Source organism: Triticum urartu, chromosome 2A (assembly GCF_056163025.1).
Source record: "Triticum urartu cultivar PI428250 chromosome 2A, HENAU_Tu73, whole genome shotgun sequence".
NCBI lineage: Eukaryota > Viridiplantae > Streptophyta > Magnoliopsida > Poales > Poaceae > Triticum > Triticum urartu.
Window position 1 is genome coordinate 501,456,999 of NC_141874.1, and position 17,884 is coordinate 501,474,882.

Genomic DNA, 17,884 nt, shown 5'->3' on the forward strand with positions numbered 1-17,884 from the left:
TCGATCAATTTTTTCTTAATTCTTTAGTTGTGAAGTAAATATTGCCTCTGACATGTGAGTCGCTGAGATGCATAATCATCGATTGTTTTGAATGTTCTCTATGAATTGCCAGACCTGTGTGTTTGATTGCAATGTACAGAAACGCTAAAAAGCTGCTCAAACTCTTTGTACTCCTTCTGTTCCTTTTTACTTCGCACATTGTGAAAGTGCATACTTTTTTGTGTAAGATTGCTCAAAGTAGAGATACTTTGACTGTAGACAAAACTTGTATGCAGACTAGAAAGGACCGGAGGGAGTACATGTGAAACTGCGGCAAACGAGGTGATCACCCTGGGAATAATGCTAGTACGTATTGTTTTGCATGTTCATCCAATGCCAGTGATACAGGAATTCGAACTAATTGAAATAAATTCATTCATACACGGTCGGATTTCATATAAACATGCCGGATTTCATTACATTTCATACATTCTTCAACTAAAAAGGGGTGCGCTGGAGGTATAATTAATTAACCAAAGCTACCCACCTGTGTCCTGCTGAGCCGAACAGAAGCTTCAGTGACTTAACTGCAGGTGCAGTTGCGTAACTGACATGTTGTTCGTTGGGCCCACGTGTCAGTCAGCCAACTACACCAGCAATTAAGTAGAAGCAGCGTTCTTCTCCAGCGCAGCTCTCCGACTCCATGTCGCCGCCAAGAAGCTAACCGGCCGTCAATGGTCAACCCGCCTAGCTTGGCTTCAACCGGAGGGTAGCAGCGGTGGCCTTACTTGGACCCGAGCGGTGGCGACCTACCGTGTTCTACTCTTCCTCGTTTTCTGTGTGGCGCGGCCTCATTGGCAGCGGGGCGGGGCCTCAGCGGAGTCGGCGATGTCCTCTGTCTCGTTGCCGGCGGGCGACGCCTCAGCGGAGCGGTGGAAATCCTCCCCCACGTTGCCGGCAGGGTGGGGCCTCGACTGAGCCGGCGATGTCCTCTGCCTCGTTGTTGGCGGGGCGGGGCCTCGGCAGAGCCGGCGGTGTCCTCTGCCTCGTTGTTGGCGCCGCGGGTCCTCGGTGGAGCAGGGCCTCGTCGATGCCAGCGGAGCGCGGACTCATCGGAGCCGGCATTGTCCTCTGCCTCTTCCTCGGTCTCACCAAACAGCGCCTCGCCCGCTTCATCGCCCTCTTTGCTAGCCTCTTTGTAGGCGGCCGCAGCCTCCGCCACCCGCATGCGGTACCGCCAGCGCTCGAGGCGGACCTTGCGGGCGGAGCGATACGAGTCGAGCAACGCCTCCTGCTCCGCCCGCTCCGCGGCGATCTGCTCCTCTGCCTGCAGGTGCTCCGGGAGGAGATGATGGTTGTAGGCGGCGTCGGCTTGCGCCTCCCGGAACTGCTCCTCACGCATCTGCCTCACCCTGTCCATATGTTGGGCACGGGCCTCACCGATGGTCATGGTGCAATGCACCGGCGAGGATGGCGCGGAGGAGGGGGTTGGCGCCGGATCCTTGACTACCATGTTCTCCATTGGGACGTCGTCGTCCTCCGGCTGCCTGCCGGCCAGCCGGTCGGCAGCAATGGCTGCCATCTCCTTGTGGTCCGTCGTCCGCCTATCCCGAAGAGCGCTGGAGCGCGAGGAAGCCATGGTGGGAAATAGTGGTGTGGACAGGAGAAAGGGAACGGATGCGGATGACTACGGCTATGGCCGGCGCAGCAGTTTATATAGTAATGGTGGGCGGGCGGAGGGATGGATGTGTGGCGCCGGAGTAGCCGCCTCGGCAACCGCGTATCATTAATGTGGGCGGCAGATGGACGGACGGACGACACTTGTGTCGTTTGAAGGCGGAGCAATCGCCTGTACCGGGAAGTGGGGCGGGCAGCGCTGACTGTTTCGGGCGGAAAGCGCGCGCGGGCGAGGAGATGACTTTACTTGGAGAGGATGACAATGGGGACCCACCAGGTCCATAGCCTCACGTACGCAAGTGCCTCATTATATATATATATATAATTTATTTTGCTTCCTCCTGGTTTCCTGACATCACGGTCTCACACCATTGTCAACCTATGTAGTAGTCAATAAACGAGAGAATTGCACAAGAAGCGGCCGACAGCTGGGACCAAGCAGCTCGAGTAGTATTTGTGTTTTTGAAGTGTGAGCATTGCAGAGTTTTTCGATGTTTAGCCCAGATATTAATTTTTCTCCTCTGACCAACAACAAAAACATCACTGCAGGTATTAACTGGGCGGGCTGTGGCCCGTCTAGCCCAGGCCAGATATCCAGCCTAGATATTAATTTTTTTCAAGCTGAAAATGGCTAGCCCAGCTATACTTTTTTAGGAATACCCAGGCAAGGTCAAGTTGTTATTCTCCGCCCCACTGGGCTGCAAATCTTTCCTAGGAGGGATGCATTAGGCTTAACAAGAAAATGGGCTTTAAGAAATAATAAATGGGATGTAATTATAAAAAACTGGGCAGTAACTATAAAAAAATGCACCAAACACGTGATTACTTTATAAAATATTATTTTTGGATATTGAAAATTTTAATTTCATTAATTGTTGCGAGCGCAATGTTTCGTTGGATTTTTACGTAATATAAATTTATATTGAAATTGTATTTAATCTAACTAGAAATTTCGGGATAAAAATATTTCGGATCCCATCAAAATGTGGGAAATTTTATTGAATTCTGTTTTGAACGGTTGGTTGAAATGGGCTGTACTTTTAAGAAACTGTAAATGGGCTGTAGTAAATTCCATTAGAATTCAAAAATGGGCTACACATTCTTACAAATCTCAAATGGGCTATAAGTTCTCTGCCACACACTTCTAACCTTACTAAGTTGATGCGTCCCCTAAAAAATAGAGTTGACGCGTATGCAAGGCATTGTCAACTTATAGTCAACACACGGTTCTAGCAGCAGTGGCCGTTGGATGTCCATCCAACGGATGTCGTGCTTCTTCTACAATCTCGGATATTCTAGCTTCACCCGCCCCAAAAATGATTCCTCCCCCTGACATCTGGGTGCACCGTTTCGGAAGCTGACCTGTGGGCCTACTAAGTTAACGTACCAAGGGCTTTGTCAACTTAGCCAATATAAACAATTCTAGCTGCAGTGACCGTACGATGTCCATCCAACGACCGTCGTGCTTCTTCAACCTCTGGTCTTCTTGCTCCAGCCGTCCAAAGCAGCGCCGGTCGTGTCGCCTGCTCCTGCCTCCCATGGCCGGATGTGCTACCGCGGAGGCCTCACCGCCCCTACTATTCCCACCGCTGGCCAGATCATCCCTCCACTCACCGACACCCCCTGTTATTCTGCGTCGACGGCAGCGCAGCCGAATCAGTGAACCCTCGTACTCCTCTTCGCGTCTGCATCCACTGCCGCGTCTTCCCCGGCTCCGCGTTATCCCCTTCCCAGGCCTCACCGTCGTCCACCGCCCTGGTGCTCTCGGCGCGGCGTGGTCAACATGGTCAAGGAACGACTTCCATCGAACCTGGACTGTACGTGGAGAGGCTGACAGCTGGGTCCACGGCAGCTGCAAGGAAGTGCCTCCTTATTACGCGCAAAATAATTATTCCTCCACCTGACAGTGGGGACCCACCGGACGAGCCACCGTATTTCACAAAAAAATGATTCGCCCCCTGACTGCTGGGACCCACGAGCTACATCTTCGCAAGCAAGGAAGTGTGTCCGAAAAAATGATTCGCCCCCTGACTGCTGGGACCCACCAGCTACATCTTCGCACGCAAGGAAGTATGTCCAGAAAAAAATGATTCGCCCCCCGACTGCTCGGACCCACCAACTACACCTTCGCACGCAAGGAAGTGCGTCCGGGCAAAAAAACGATTCGCCCCCTGACTACTGGGACCCAACAGCTACACCTTCGCACGCAAGGAAGTGCGCCCGGGAAAAAAACGATTCGCCCCCCTGACTACTGGGACCCACCAGCTACATCTTCGCAGGCAAGGAAGTGCCTGACAGTCGGGACCCACCTGGTCGAAGCGTACGTAGCGTTGTCATTCTGGTCGCGAACATGTACGTACATACTGGTCGATGTACATGCGCGCATGTGTTGTAGTAGAGGCACGCACGTAGCATGTACACGTACGTACAACGGCCAGGGTGCAAGAAAGAAAATACGCCCACGTATGTGTACGTACGGGCAGGGTCTCGAACGCCTACTCGCGCATACGTACGGCCAGGGCTCGTGTACATGGCTGGGTCGGAACGGAGAAACAGCGTCGTCGTCGTGTTCATGGGGACGCAACGGAATGCGTCGTGTTCATGGGGAGGCAACAGAATGCGTCGTGTTCATGGGGAGGAAACGGAATGCGTCGTGTTCAGCGGGAGGCAACGGAATGCGTCGTGTTCATCGGGAGGCAACGGAACGCGTGGGAGCCAACCGCTGGGTCGGAATGGAATGCGTGGTCGTGTTCATCGGGAGGGCTTGGAGGGAACAGGCGATGGAAACGAGGCCTGGCGTACTGCAGAGCGGAGGAAACAGACCTCCTACGGTCGAAACGAGGGTCCTGTTGATCGGGAGGGGTGTGGCGTACCGCAAAACGGAGGAAAAGGACCTCCTACGGTCAAAATGGGGGTCCTGTTGATCGGGAGGGGTGTGGCGTACCGCAAAATGGACGAAACGGACCTCCTACGGTCGAAACGGGGGTCCTGTTCATCGGGATGGGTGTGGCGTACCGCAAAACGGGACTCCACGGGATACTGTTCATCTCCACCGTCGACCTCCTCTAGCCTCCACGGGCTACCATCGACCTCCTCCAGCCTCCACGGGCTCCTGTTCATCCAGCCTCCACCGCGCGCTACTCCATCGGCTACTGTTCAACCACCCCTCCACAGGCACCCCTCCATCGTCTACTGTTCATCCAGCCCTTCACACCACGGGGTCCTGTTCATCCAGAGGCAACGCCGCCGCTCACTATTCATCCACCCCCCCCCCCCCGCAACGCTCACTGTTCATCCAATTGATCGGCTTCAGTTAGTAGCAGTAGCGAAGGAATCGCTCGATCGGGTTCAGTTAACAGCCATCGATCGATCGCTCGGGTTCAGTAATGCGTAGCCTGCAGTGCAATCGCTCGGGTTCAGTTAGAGCCCAATGCCTCGCTCGGGTTCAGTTAGAGCCAATCCCTCGCACACATGCGCGTACGTGTACGAGAGAAACGCGCATCGCTCGGCCCCCGACCTCCCACCGTAACCGGGAACTCCCCGAAATTTTCCTCCCCCTCGCTTCTACCACGGTTTTTTCCGTCATGGACAGCCCAAAGAATGTCATGCAGCTACGTCTCCGGCCCGCCCAGGACGAAAAGCCTATTTTCTGTCATGATTTTTTGTCATAGAAGTAGGAGCCCACCACATCTATGATGATACCGGGTTTTGTCACAATTATCGTCATAGAAGTGTCATATGTATGACAGAAAAAAATTTCATTCAGCCCAAAATGTCACGGATGTGTCTTTTTTTTGTAGTGTTATGAACATCAATGCTACCTTTGAAGAGGGTATATTTGCGTCAGTAACTTGTGTTATGGATATTGCAAGTAATCCCTTTGCTCTCATGCCTTTGAAGACATGTTCTAGTGTCTTTGTGCACTCATTTCTGTGCATATATGTAGTCATATATGGAGCATAATATCAAAAATCATCTTGTATTTTTGAACGGACGTAGTAATAAAATATGGTTTCTGTTTGAATTAGAACCAGGTCCGCGGTGGAGATGAAGTTCTCAAAGTCATGACGTGTGAACTAGAAGATCTGAGGATGAGTTCTACTTCTAAACTATCTAGATGATGTGTCCTTGTCGCCACGTGTCCTGAACTAGTGTTTTCCTGTAGAATTGTTGTCAGGCGTGTTCTCGAGGTTGTACTTGACCACAACAATTTCCTGGTTGTGCCTTCGATTACGAAGGGTGTGGTTCTTGTAAAGCTTCCCAACAAATCTGATGCGGCCTGTCTTCATGATCATGTTTATGAGTGGAAAGACCACTCTGTTAGGTTCTCCAAGGTTGACAAGATGGTGATGGTGCATGTAGACATCTCTCACGAAGTCCATGTCTTAGTTAGTTATGCGGGGTTCATCCCATCGGTCGGTGGCAAGAAATAGTCTGCAGAGTTTAATTAGTGCAACTTTGCTTGTCTGTAGTAAGTACTATTGTTCAGTACTTGATTTGTGTTTGTGAACCTTGTATTGTTTATTAGTACTGCCGCTTTTTGTGTGTGGTCAGTCCTAAGAACGGTCTATGTTAATGTCTGTCCACTCAATTCAGTCTGTATATTTTGAAGTATCCAGATCATCTTTCTTGTGAGGACGGTTTATCAATTATGGTTACACTCCAATATCTATATGCATTGCAGGGTTTATCGCACCCACCAGGATTTCCAGTCCCATGGGTGTTCGGTCCATATGATTTGTCACGACCTTTGGACTGTCCTGCTTGTGGGAGTAGGCGGGGCCCCTGCATGCCACCCGTAGTTGGACGAGAAATCTTCTGTTTAGTACTTCAACATAGTGATTTCCTGGTAATGATTCACTCGTGTCACATCAGGTAAATCGTATTGATTTACTGTCTAAATCTTATTGATTTAATGTCATGTTTTCTTTCTTTTCCTGCAATTTTACGATGTAGGTTTTTCCATGTGACATTCATCACAGAATAAACCGTTTGGTTTGCTATACGATGGCTATTTTTGCAGGTTTCACTTCTTATGTCGTGTCAGTAACGAAGGCACTGTCCATCACTTATATTACTGGAAAAAATTGGATCAGTCTGTTGTCTGAGTACAAGCTGAATCCCTATGATGAACTGCAGTTTGGTTTAACAAAAATGCCACAATTAGTCATTCTCGCATTTAAAATAAATGAAGAAAAAAACCGGATCACGGTCACGAAGCCTAGTCAAGTTAGAAAGCTGATCATAGCAGTCCAGACATAATCGCCGATGTCTCGCACATCGGTACCACCTTCAGCAATGGATCGAGCACCGGCAGTTGCTCTAGCACTGACAGCGGCAACAGCTCAGTCTGATCCAGCTGAGGATTGGGCACCGACCGCGTCAACGGATCAGGCTAATCTACCGGAGGATCGGGCATCGACACCGACACCTGCTCCGACACCGGCACTAGCTCTACAAGGAGCACCATCTCCGGCAGCACCAGCGGCTTCGGCACCTGCACCAACACTTGCATCTGCTCCGGCCCGTGCAGCGGCAACCAAACGAGAAGTTGCACTGGCAACAGACTGGGCTGCAGTTCGCACTTCATATACCAAAGTCCTTACAAAAACCGACATGTCCACCTTCTTGGTAAGCATTGGCCGCCCAAGTGTTTCATTCTTTTTTCTTTCCATGTTGTTTCGCATGATTCACTCTGTTGATCTAACTGTTTGGGTATGTCTTCTTGTTTGCAAACAAAGAATTCCTAGAGCAACGAGGGAGTTGTTCAACAATCCGGGCGACAGCGGCCAAGTTTCTCTTACCATGCGCAGCCTTGGTGTGAATGAACCTGCTCAATATACCATAAGTACAAAGGATGGTAGCATGACGATTGATGCTAAAGGATGGTCAAGGTTCAAATATAAATCATATCTTGCGGTAGGGGATGATCTCAAAATCGAACTTTCTCGGCAAGGAGAGCTGGTCCAAATCAACTTTGAAATTCTTCAGTAGTAGCACGCAACTGCCGAACTGATCTATCCTATGAGAGATTTTGATGTAATAATCTGGCATGGTGAAACAAGTGTCCTGTGTGTATAAGTAATACGACAGTATTATTTATCACATGGTATATCGTTGATAGAATTGCAACTCTCATTGCTGGTTAGGAACTATCGTTCGATTTCATTCCAACAGCTGCCGTGCTTTATTCAATTTTGTGTATTCGCCTTGCGATAGCATCTAAAACCAGCGCCGTACCGATCGCTTGCAATATGAAAAGCGCTGAGGTAGAACACATGGGCCCCCAAACATTCAGGGTGGGCCTGCGGCCCAAAGTCCAGAACTGTGAGCCTGTCTGAGTATTATATTCTCAGCTGAACCCCCATAATGCCCGTGTGTTGCATGTAACATCAAGATGCATTTGTATGAGTATTTTATCTTGTGAGAAAAAAGCATGAACGAGGGAAGGCCTTATTTGCAAATGTGGAGAGGTGTGTGGGTACCTTTTTGCAAAATTGCCATAGTTTCCTTCCTATCCGTCAGATATAAATCGGACGGCCTATATTGCAGGATGGCAGGCACACCATCATCACCAACTCGTCTATACTGTGTTAAAACAGCTTTGTTTTTTTATAATTATATATGTTATATATATTCCCCTTGATTTTTCTTATGTATAAAGTTGTGATATAAAAGATTTGTATATTTCTTTACAGAGGGAGTATGTCTCTGTCAAAAATATATTTTTGTGTAACTAGTTACTCCTGTCTTTCTACTTCCTTTCGCTGATATGTGGGGCATCCGGCAACGGGGTCCACGTGCCATATGCACAAATTAGAGTGCACAACTGCACGGTAGACACACCCCGGTCGTAGCGCCGCAGTAATGCCCAATGAGCCGTCAAATCACAACCCCCCCCTTTCCAGCTTTAGCAGTAAGCTGGGCGGACGAAGCGGCATTATTTCACTGGGCCTGAATCCCCTTCTCCCTCGTCTGCTTGTTCAGAGAAAACCCCCTCTTGGCGATTGCATAGGGTTTTCTCATGGATAACTAGGTGCGAATTCTTCATCCATCCCCGATAAATCCAAGTCCCTTGGTCGCGGGTAATCCTACGATGGCAGCCGCCACCGTTGATGCATTTTTCTTCCTACTGAATCTAGTGTGCTTCGTTTGCAGTGCCCAAAGTGCGAGGAACCTACAGGTTTCTGCGCCCTCGGCGAGACACCACACTTGTTCCTTCTCATCCTAACACAGGATTTTAAAACGCGCACAGTATGTTCCTAGAATCCTCTTTTCTATCCGGGAGGGTGGGGTTTTTTTGAACATGCTGTCGACTAATTTGGAAATTTGGATTGCTATATTTGGATAAAAGGTACTACCAGTACGATGGTCAACACTGACGTGAAGGAGGAAGTTATTTCTAGATTTGGATAGGGAATACATTGTGTTCTCATATTATTTTTCCTATAGTGCATTATTTGCTCTGCTAGAACACATGTACTCAAGATGCTCGGCCTTGCCATAACTGAATACACCAGTTTAATGGTCACAGTGAAGACAAGCCATGGATATAATTTCTGAGTTGGGTTCATGAACCAAGAAGATCGCTGCTTTTTTTATGGCTGAACTTGGATAAAATTTCTCAAGTGTTACGGACTGAAAGTTGGCGCACAAATGTTGATGGAAATAGCAGAACCTGGTCTCATGTTCACTGCGATCTTCCACCCCGACGTCGTTCCAATTGTTCATCCATGTTAGTTTTGTATCTGGTTCTTGCTTGTTGCCTCAATTACTTCTTAATCCACCTATTTTGTCTAACTAATCACAATTTAACTTTAGAAGTAGCAACGAATCTCTCACGAAGATGCTACTTCTAACTAATATTTTCTTATAATTGGCGGCACGTGTAGGTTTTTTCAGAGTTAAGCAGGCTGCTCGTTTGTTATTCTGTAACAACTCGGCTGTTACTGATGGCACTGAAGTTGACTGGGACAACATCCACAAGTTCCTACACTTTATTGATCGTCTTGAGGTCCTTGTGGGGCGTTTCAATGGTGGAAGGCCACGTGGGATATGTGTGCCACTGCTGCACTCGTTGAATAGGTCCAACTGTGTCGAGAAACTTATGGTACGAGTTGTTTTCTGTTATATATGTTGTTCATAAACTATTGCTTATACATAGTTTTACAGTTGTGATCTTCTTGAAACAGAAACTGCCCAGTTCTATTGCCTATACAGATGCCTGACCATGGTCAGGTCAGACTTGCGCTTGGTCACAACATGATGTTTATGTCGACCTACTCCATTCCCCTTGGAGGTGAAAAGATACTTATTCATGGGTGGTCTCAAATAATGAAGGCCCGTCCATCTTGGAGAATAGGACAGAAGATTATGTTCCTGCTTTTCCATGGCTCTAAAGCGAATATGATGTTTATTGACCACATTGCGAGATGAAGCCGCTTTCAGAAGGTTGTGGACACGCGGGGTGGCGCCTGGGCCTTGTGCTGGGGCTTGGCGGCCTCACCCTTGGTTAACTGTAGGCAAAGTAGCACTGTTCGAGGTGTGCTTTGTACGGTTGAACCTATATAAGTACTCATACTGCTTTCAGCTATGGTTGTTAAGTGCCCCTGCTGGTTTCAGTTAAGGTTGTTAAGTACTCATGCTGCTTTTACAGTCTGTTGTGTTTCTTCAGTCATGTCTTACTCCAGCCGCCAAAACCACACCAGCGCCGGCGGGGCCGCCTGCTTCCGTCTCCCACGGCTGGCTGCGCCTCAGCGCACGCATCACCACCCCACCGTCTCCTAAATCGTTAACGCTGACGTCCGAGCCCTCGCTGTCGTCCTCCGCGCGCTTTGGTGCGCTCACCGCGGCGCCGCCCTCTCGCATTGTCAACATGGTCAACAAACAACAGGAATCAGTAGAAGTACATGGAGAGGATGACAGTATGGGCCCACCATGTCAGCGTATGGAAAAATGCTTCCTCCTAGTGTTTTCCTGACATCTGGGACCCACGACATTGTGAGCGTATATAGTCAATAGACAAGAGAACAGCACAAGATCGGCTGACACCTGGGACGTAGCTGCTCGAGCAGTATTTTTTTGTTATTGTTGAGACGGAGCAGGGTTTGAACTGGGCTGTGGCCCGTCTAGCCTAGGCTTATATTTTATGTTCACCATGTGACTAGCCCAGCTATTTTTTCTTTGTGAAAATGAGCCCAGTTTATTTTTTTCTGAAGAATACCCAATCCAAGCCTATTTATTTTTCTACGCCCTGATGGGCTGCAACTCTTTCAAGACGCCTGCAAATCTTCAAAGTAATATGAAATTGGTTGTAAATATAAAAACAGACGACAAATTGTCAATTACTTTATAATTTCTGAATTTTTTCACATTTTCAGATTCCTATTTCACTGGGCATTAACCTAATTTAAATATATCTTCAAAGTATTTTAAATATGGCTCGACATTTCGGTATTAAAAATAGTTTGGAACCCACAGAAATATGCGAAATTGGCCTGGCCAACCAAAAAACGGACTGCAATAAATTGCATAAGAAGTCGCAATGAGCTATATATAAATTATTAAAAAAAGAGCGAATGGTCTGACTTATGGGCCTATTAAGTTGACGCGTATGCATGATTTTTTTAGTTATTATATACGTCAACAAACGATTCTAGCACATGTAACCGTTGGATGTCAATCCAACGGCCGTCGTGTTTCTTCAATCTCTGATCTTCTTGCTCCAGCCGCCAAATCCAGCGCCGACGGGACCGCCTGCTCCCGCCTCCCGTGCAAGCCTCACCGCCCCCTACTACTCCCACCGCTGGCCAGGGCATCCCTCTACTCACCCACACCCCCTGTTATTCTGCGGCGACAACAACCTCACACCGCAGCCATACTAGTGAACCCTCGTACTCCTCTTCGCGTGGGCATCCACTGCTGCGTCTTCCCCGGCTCCGCATCGTCCCCTTCCTAGGCCTCGCCGTCGTCCACCGCCCTGGTGCTCCCAGCGCGGCATGATCAACGTGGTCAAGGAACGACTTCCATCGGAAGAGTACTGTCGTGGAGAGGCTGACAGCTGGGTCCACGACAGCCGCAAGGAAGTGCCTCCTTATTACGCGGAAAATAATTATTCCTCCACCTGACAGCAGGGACCCACCGGACGGGCCACCGTATTTGGCGAAAAAAACATTTCCCCCCTGACTGCTGGGACCTATCGGACGGGCCACCGTATTTCGCGAAAAAAAACGTTCCACCCGCTGTCAGCTTGGACCCATCGGAAGTGCCTCCTTATTACGCACAAAAAAATGAATACTCCCCCTGCTAGCTGGGACCCAGTATATTGGGAGGCTGACTTGTGGGCCTACTAAGTTGACGGGGACGGAGGGCTTTGTCAACTTAGTCAATATGCACGATTCTAGCTCCATTGACCGTACGATGTCCATCCAGTGGCCGTAGTGCTTCTTCAACCTCTGGTCTTCTTGCTCCAGCCGCCCAAACCAGCGTCAGTCGTGCCTCGTGCTCCTGCCTCCCGTGGCTGGCTGCGATGCGGCGGAGGCCTCACCGCCCCCTACTACTCCCACAGCTAGCCAGGCCATCCCTCTACTCACCTACACCCCCTGTTATTTTGCGGCGACGGCAGCCTCACACTGCAACCGAACCAATGAACCCTCGTACTCCTCTCCGCATGGGCATCCACTGTCGTGTCTTCCCTGGCTCCGCGTCGTCCCCTTCCTAGGCCTCGCCTTCGTCCACCGCCTTGGTGCTCTCAGGGCGGCGTGGTCAATGTGGTCAACGACTGACTTCCATCGGAAGAGTACTGTACGTGAAGAGGCTAACAGCTGGGTCCACGGCCGCAGCAAGGAAGTGCCTCCTTATTATGCGCAAAATAATTATTCCTCCACCTGACAGCGGCGACCCACCGGATGGGCCACAGTATTTTGTGAAAAAAATGTTTCCCCCTGACTGCTGGGACCCACCAACTACATCTTCGCACGCAAGGAAGTGCGTCCGGGCAAAAAGAAAAGATTCGCCCCCTGACTGCTGGGACCCACCAGCTACATCTTCGCACGCAAGGAAGTGCCTGACAGTCGGGACCCACCTGGTCAAAGCGTACGTAGCGTTGTCATTCTAGTCGCGAACGTGTACGTACATACTGGTCGATGTAGAGGCGCGCACGTGTCGTAGTAGAGGCGCACACGTACCATGTACACGTACGTACAACGGCCATGGTGCAAGAAAGTAAATACGGCCACGTACGTACATACGGGCGGGGTCTCGAACGCCTACTCGCACGTACGTACGGCCAGGGCTCGTGTACATGGCTGGGTCGGAACGGAGAAACAGCGTCGTCATCGTCGTGTTCATGGGGAGCCAACCGGCTGGGTCGGAACGGAATGCGTCGTCGTGTTCATCGGGAGGGCTTGGATAGAACAGCCGATGGAAACGAGGCCTGGCGTACCGCAGAATGGAGGAAACAGACTTGTGTTCGGCCGGCCATGGTCGAAATGGGATCCTGTTCATCGGGAGGGGTCTGGCGTACCGCAAAACGGAGGAAACGTACCTCCTACGGTCGAAACGGGGGTCCTGTTGATCGGGAGGGGTGTGGCGTACCGCAAAACGAGACTCCACGGGATACTGTTCATCTCCACCGTCGACCCCCTCCAGCCTCCACGGGCTACTGTTCATCCACCGTCGACCTCCTCTACCTCCACCTGTGACTAGTCATCCACGGGCTCCTGTTCATCCAGCCTCCACCGCGCGCTACTCCACCGGCTACTGTTCAACCAGCCCTCTCCACGGGCTCCTGTTCAACCACCCCTCCACGGGCTACTGTTCATCCTGCCCTCCACGGGGTGGTCCTGTTCATCCAGCCCTCCACGGGGTCCTGTTCATCCAGCCCCAACCGGCTCGATCGATCGGGGTCCTGTTCATCCAGAGGCAACACCACGGGATCATGTTCATCCACCCCCACCGGGAACTGTTCATCCAACCCCCCCAGCAACGCTCACTGTTCATCCATAGGCAGCATCGATCGGCTTCAGTTAGCAGCAGCAGCGAAGGAATCGCTCGATCGGGTTCAGTTAATAGCCATCGATCGATCGCTCGGGTTCAATAACGCGTAGCCTGTAGTTCAATCGCTCGGGTTCAGTTAGATCCCAACACCTCGCTCGGGTTCAGTTAGAGCCCAATGCCTCACACCCACGCGCGTGCGTGTACGAGAGAAACGCGCATCGCTCGGCCCTGACCACCCACCAACCATAACCGGGAACACCCCGATATTTTCCTCGCCCTCGCTTCTACCATGGTTTTTCCGTCATGGACGACCCAAAGAATGTCATGCAGCTGCGTCTCCGACCCGCCCAGGACGAAAAGCCCATTTTCTGTCATGATTTTTTGTCATAGAAGTAGGACCCCACCACATGTATGATGATACCATGTTTTGTCACAATTATTTTCATAGAAGTGTCATAAGTATGACAGGAAAAAAATTCGTTCGGCCCAAAATGTCACGGATGTGTCTTTTTTTGTAGTGCTCAGAGTGGTTCTATACTGAGGACATCGCTCTCCCTGACCCAGTCCGAATGGGTCTTCCCGAATTTTCCAGCGCTCCATTGAAGAAACGCCACAGCTGGCGCCCTCGGAGCCTCGAGGAGGAAGATAGCACGGAAGTCCAACAATTAATGGGCAAGATAAGGACACTTGCCCAGTCCGGATTATCAATAATCGAGGTAATGGCGACTTCCATAGTGCGAGGTGTTCGGCCACTCCAATTCAGATGGCTCCCTATGTGGCACTACAATGGGGAAGATGACGCCTCACACTGCGGACGGAAGGGTCCGGACACCCCCGCCGCCCTGGCCACAATATTGGCCGATCTGTACAAAGGGGAGAAAGAGGAATTCACTCGCCTTAAGCGCCGGGAGGGATTTTCCATGTACAATCCTCCTACCTGGGTGAGTTTTAATCCCGCCACCTTACTCAATCTTCTCCCTGAGTCATGTTTAATTAACCTGTTCCTTAATAGGAATGGCGGAAGGTTGTCGCGGGGATCCATAGCCCCGCTCCACAGCCGGAGGACCATAACCGGGACCTCGACCCCGGATTCGAAGAGGATCCGGACATATTTGTAGAGCTTGAGGAGGGAGTCTTCTACCAGGCGAGCTATGATGGCACAGAAGTGGCCATCATGGCCGACTATCCCGGCCTCCTTCCTGCCTCATATGTAAGTAATCAGGAGACATTTCCTCCAAAAGAGCTTCCTCATTATGCCTCACCCACCGCACTGTCTCGTGCTCCAAAGGGGAGGCACTCGGCGCGCCATGCCGCACCAGAGGCATCTCATAAGAGAGCAGCGACCATGCCGAGCGGGTCTTCAAAGAGGAAGGCAAATGACAACACGGTCGAGCCTTCATCGAAGAGGTATGGCTTTAAATATGCCCCCTGGTAGTCACATCAAACTATGACATTGTCCGCTGTGTTTTATCAGGAAGAGTGTTCGCCGGACTATGTCCGGGGATCCTACCGGTCGCGCCTCCACCAGCCAGGTTCCAGGCCCTGCCTTTAGGGCGGAGGCTGACACAGGATTGACGCCGGATTGTCCTCCTTCAGAGGATTCGGATGATGTATCCGTCACAAACTCTGAAGTAGAGAGCGCCATGAATCATCGGTGCTGGAGGGCCGCTCTTCGCGATCCTGGCTTTACAAAAGAGGCATTCAATGCCTTCAGCTCGGCTGATGCATACATCCGAGCTGCTCGCGATGGGCTTGCCAAAGCCACGGACCAACATTTGAAAGATATGCGGGTAAGTACGCATTGTACCGATCTGGTAATCATATACCAGTAGCCCCCGAGACTTGAAGCAGTTGAAACAACTGATTTAAGGATCATTGTATAATCAGGCACTCACGGAGAAGAAGAACATGCTATCTCATGAACTGGAAAAGTGTCGGACCCAGTTGGCTGATGTTACCGCCGAACTGGAGAAATCCAAGGAGGCACCGCCTGGTAATGTTCCCCTCCATCCAGAAAAATATAATCATATACCAGTAATGTTAATACTGTTATATTTCCCATGGCAGGATCATTAGATCAACTCAAAGAGGAACTGAAGGACGCGCAGGCGGGCAAACAATAGGCCGAAAAGCTACTGACTACTGGCGAACGTGTATTGACACGGACTAGGGATGATAAGAACAAGCTGCAGGATTCCAACACCCAGCTGGGCGAAGAGCTAAAAGACATGCGAGCCCAGCTAGCGGACGCCATAAAAGAGAATAGGAAGCTACGGGGCGGCATATTCAGTATGCTTTTAAACCTACCTTCGTGTAGTGCGGAAGGAAATGAGTTAATAGATTTATGTCTGCAGGTATACTGACTGGCCGTCCCGAAGAGGAAATGTCCGGATCTCAAGGAGATCTGCTGCAGGAGCTGTCCCAAGTGCACGAGCGAGCTTGGAAAGCAATGCGGGGCGTTGCCAAGGCTTTATGGACATCCGCATCCCCTCCAGGAAGTATGGAGGAGCTTGTGAAGCTATTCAAGGGAGCTCGGTGCCGCTTTGGATTATGGAAGATATCGGCTTGCTGGGAAGGCACATGAGAGGCCTCGGCCATGCTGAAAACGCGGTACACTGGACTGGATCTAAATCATATGGCCCGGGTCGGGCATGGGGGGTCAGATGGGAAAGAAATTCCAATAAGCTTCGTATATGACCAAGTAAAGATAGCCGCCAAGTTTTCACAATAGGATTGTAGGTTAGACAGTCTGTTAGACGGTATAGAGGAAGAAGTAGCTTCTGAGTCCAAGTGACTATGTACTTCAATTGACAAATTTGTCCCTAGCCGAATTGTAAAACGATTGTCATGGCAGAACTTTTTGCTTCGACCTCCGGACCCGAAGGTGCAGAGTGTTTCCGAATACCGGACCGGCAATAAATGCTGGGGCATGCGTGGAAACCAGGCGTAGGGGTCGTAGTTGCTTGAACAGACACGTTGTATTTGGCTAGCTATGTTATATTACTTATAGATTGTAAGAAACATCTTCCAGAGAGAATAGTTCCGTTAAGTGTTCCTTTCCCTAGGTGAACATGCGTTAGTATCCATGCCCAAACTGTGATTCGAAAAGTTGCAGTATACATAATATCTAGGGATTCATAGTGCAACGAGTGTAAAGCATCTTTAGTTCACCGACCGATTATTCCCTTAAGAGCGCTAGCTTTCGGCTTCACCCAGTCTGAGGTAGACGTCCGGATAACCCGGCTGTAACAATCGCAGAGGTGCTCCCTTTATGCCCTAGCCGAACAAACAGGAACGTAGGGCATAAGCATAGGAGCCAGGCAACCCAGCTTGGCAATAACTTAAGTCATAAAGGTGCATATAGTGGCGAAGAAAAGGTATATATGAGAAAAGGACACATATGCGGTGAGCTTGATGCTCTGAAAATGATAATAAGCTTCTGTAAAAGAAGCCCCCAGGTATTTATGGGCGCACATATTTAAGGATGTGTACCTCATAAGTGTGTGGTCTAGCCACACAAGATCTATAAAGCTAAAGAAAAATTGAAAGAGAGAAAAAAATGGAGAAAGGAGAAAAAGAAAATGAACAATGAGTCCGGCTCTAGGCGTAGAATCTTTGGAGTCTGGCGGCGTTCCACAGGTTTGGCTCTAAACGATTATCCGATGCATCACGTAGGGGGTACGCACCTCCAGTTAGAACTTCATCTATAATGAAGGGACCCTCCCACTTGGGCCTGAGTTTGTCCTTTTTCTTCTCCGGCAAGCGTAGAACGAGTTCACCAACATTGTAAGTCTTGGCCCGCACTTCTCTGCTTTGGTATCTGCGAGCTTGTTGTTGATAGAATGTGGAACAGGCCATTGCGACGTCCCGCTCCTCCTCCAAGGCATCTAGACTGTCCTGCCGATCGAGCTCGGCTTCTCTCTCTTTGTACATGCGCACTCGAGGTGAGTCATGAATGATGTCATAGGGCGAAACAGCCTCTGCGACGTATACCATAAAGAATGGTGTGTAACCGGTACTGCGGTTCGATGTGGTCCGTAACCCCCAGAGTACGGAATTGAGCTCCTCGACCCAGTGTTTGTCTGACTCTTTTAAAGACCGCACTAGTCTAGGCTTAATGCCGCTCATGATGAGGCCATTAGCTCGTTCGACTTGATCGTTTGTTTGGCGGTGATAGACGGAGGCATAATCAAGCTTGATGCCTAGGTTAGCACACCAGGTTTTCACTTCG

General features: G+C 50.0%; 1 protein-coding gene across 1 annotated transcript; it reads left to right on the top strand.

Annotated features, from left to right (window-relative positions):
* The first annotated feature begins 14,372 nt into the window (after nucleotides 1–14,372).
* On the top strand, nucleotides 14,373–15,776 carry LOC147985630 (uncharacterized). Its single transcript, XM_087541668.1, has 6 exons — nucleotides 14,373–14,594; nucleotides 14,666–14,863; nucleotides 14,942–15,084; nucleotides 15,368–15,443; nucleotides 15,541–15,646; nucleotides 15,721–15,776. The coding sequence occupies exons 1-6, from the start codon at nucleotides 14,373–14,375 to the stop codon at nucleotides 15,774–15,776; spliced, it is 801 nt and encodes a 266-aa protein (XP_087397794.1).
* The last annotated feature ends 2,108 nt before the right edge of the window (nucleotides 15,777–17,884 follow it).

Excerpts from the sequence above, each read along its gene's own strand:
- LOC147985630 (XM_087541668.1), top strand. The coding sequence starts at position 14,373 with ATGGCGACTTCCATAGTGCGAGGTGTTCGGCCACTCCAATTCAGATGG. Across the intron at positions 15,444-15,540 it reads AACATTTGAAAGATATGCGG|GCACTCACGGAGAAGAAGAA; the intron begins GTAAGTACGCAT and ends TTGTATAATCAG. Across the intron at positions 15,647-15,720 it reads ATCCAAGGAGGCACCGCCTG|GATCATTAGATCAACTCAAA; the intron begins GTAATGTTCCCC and ends TTCCCATGGCAG.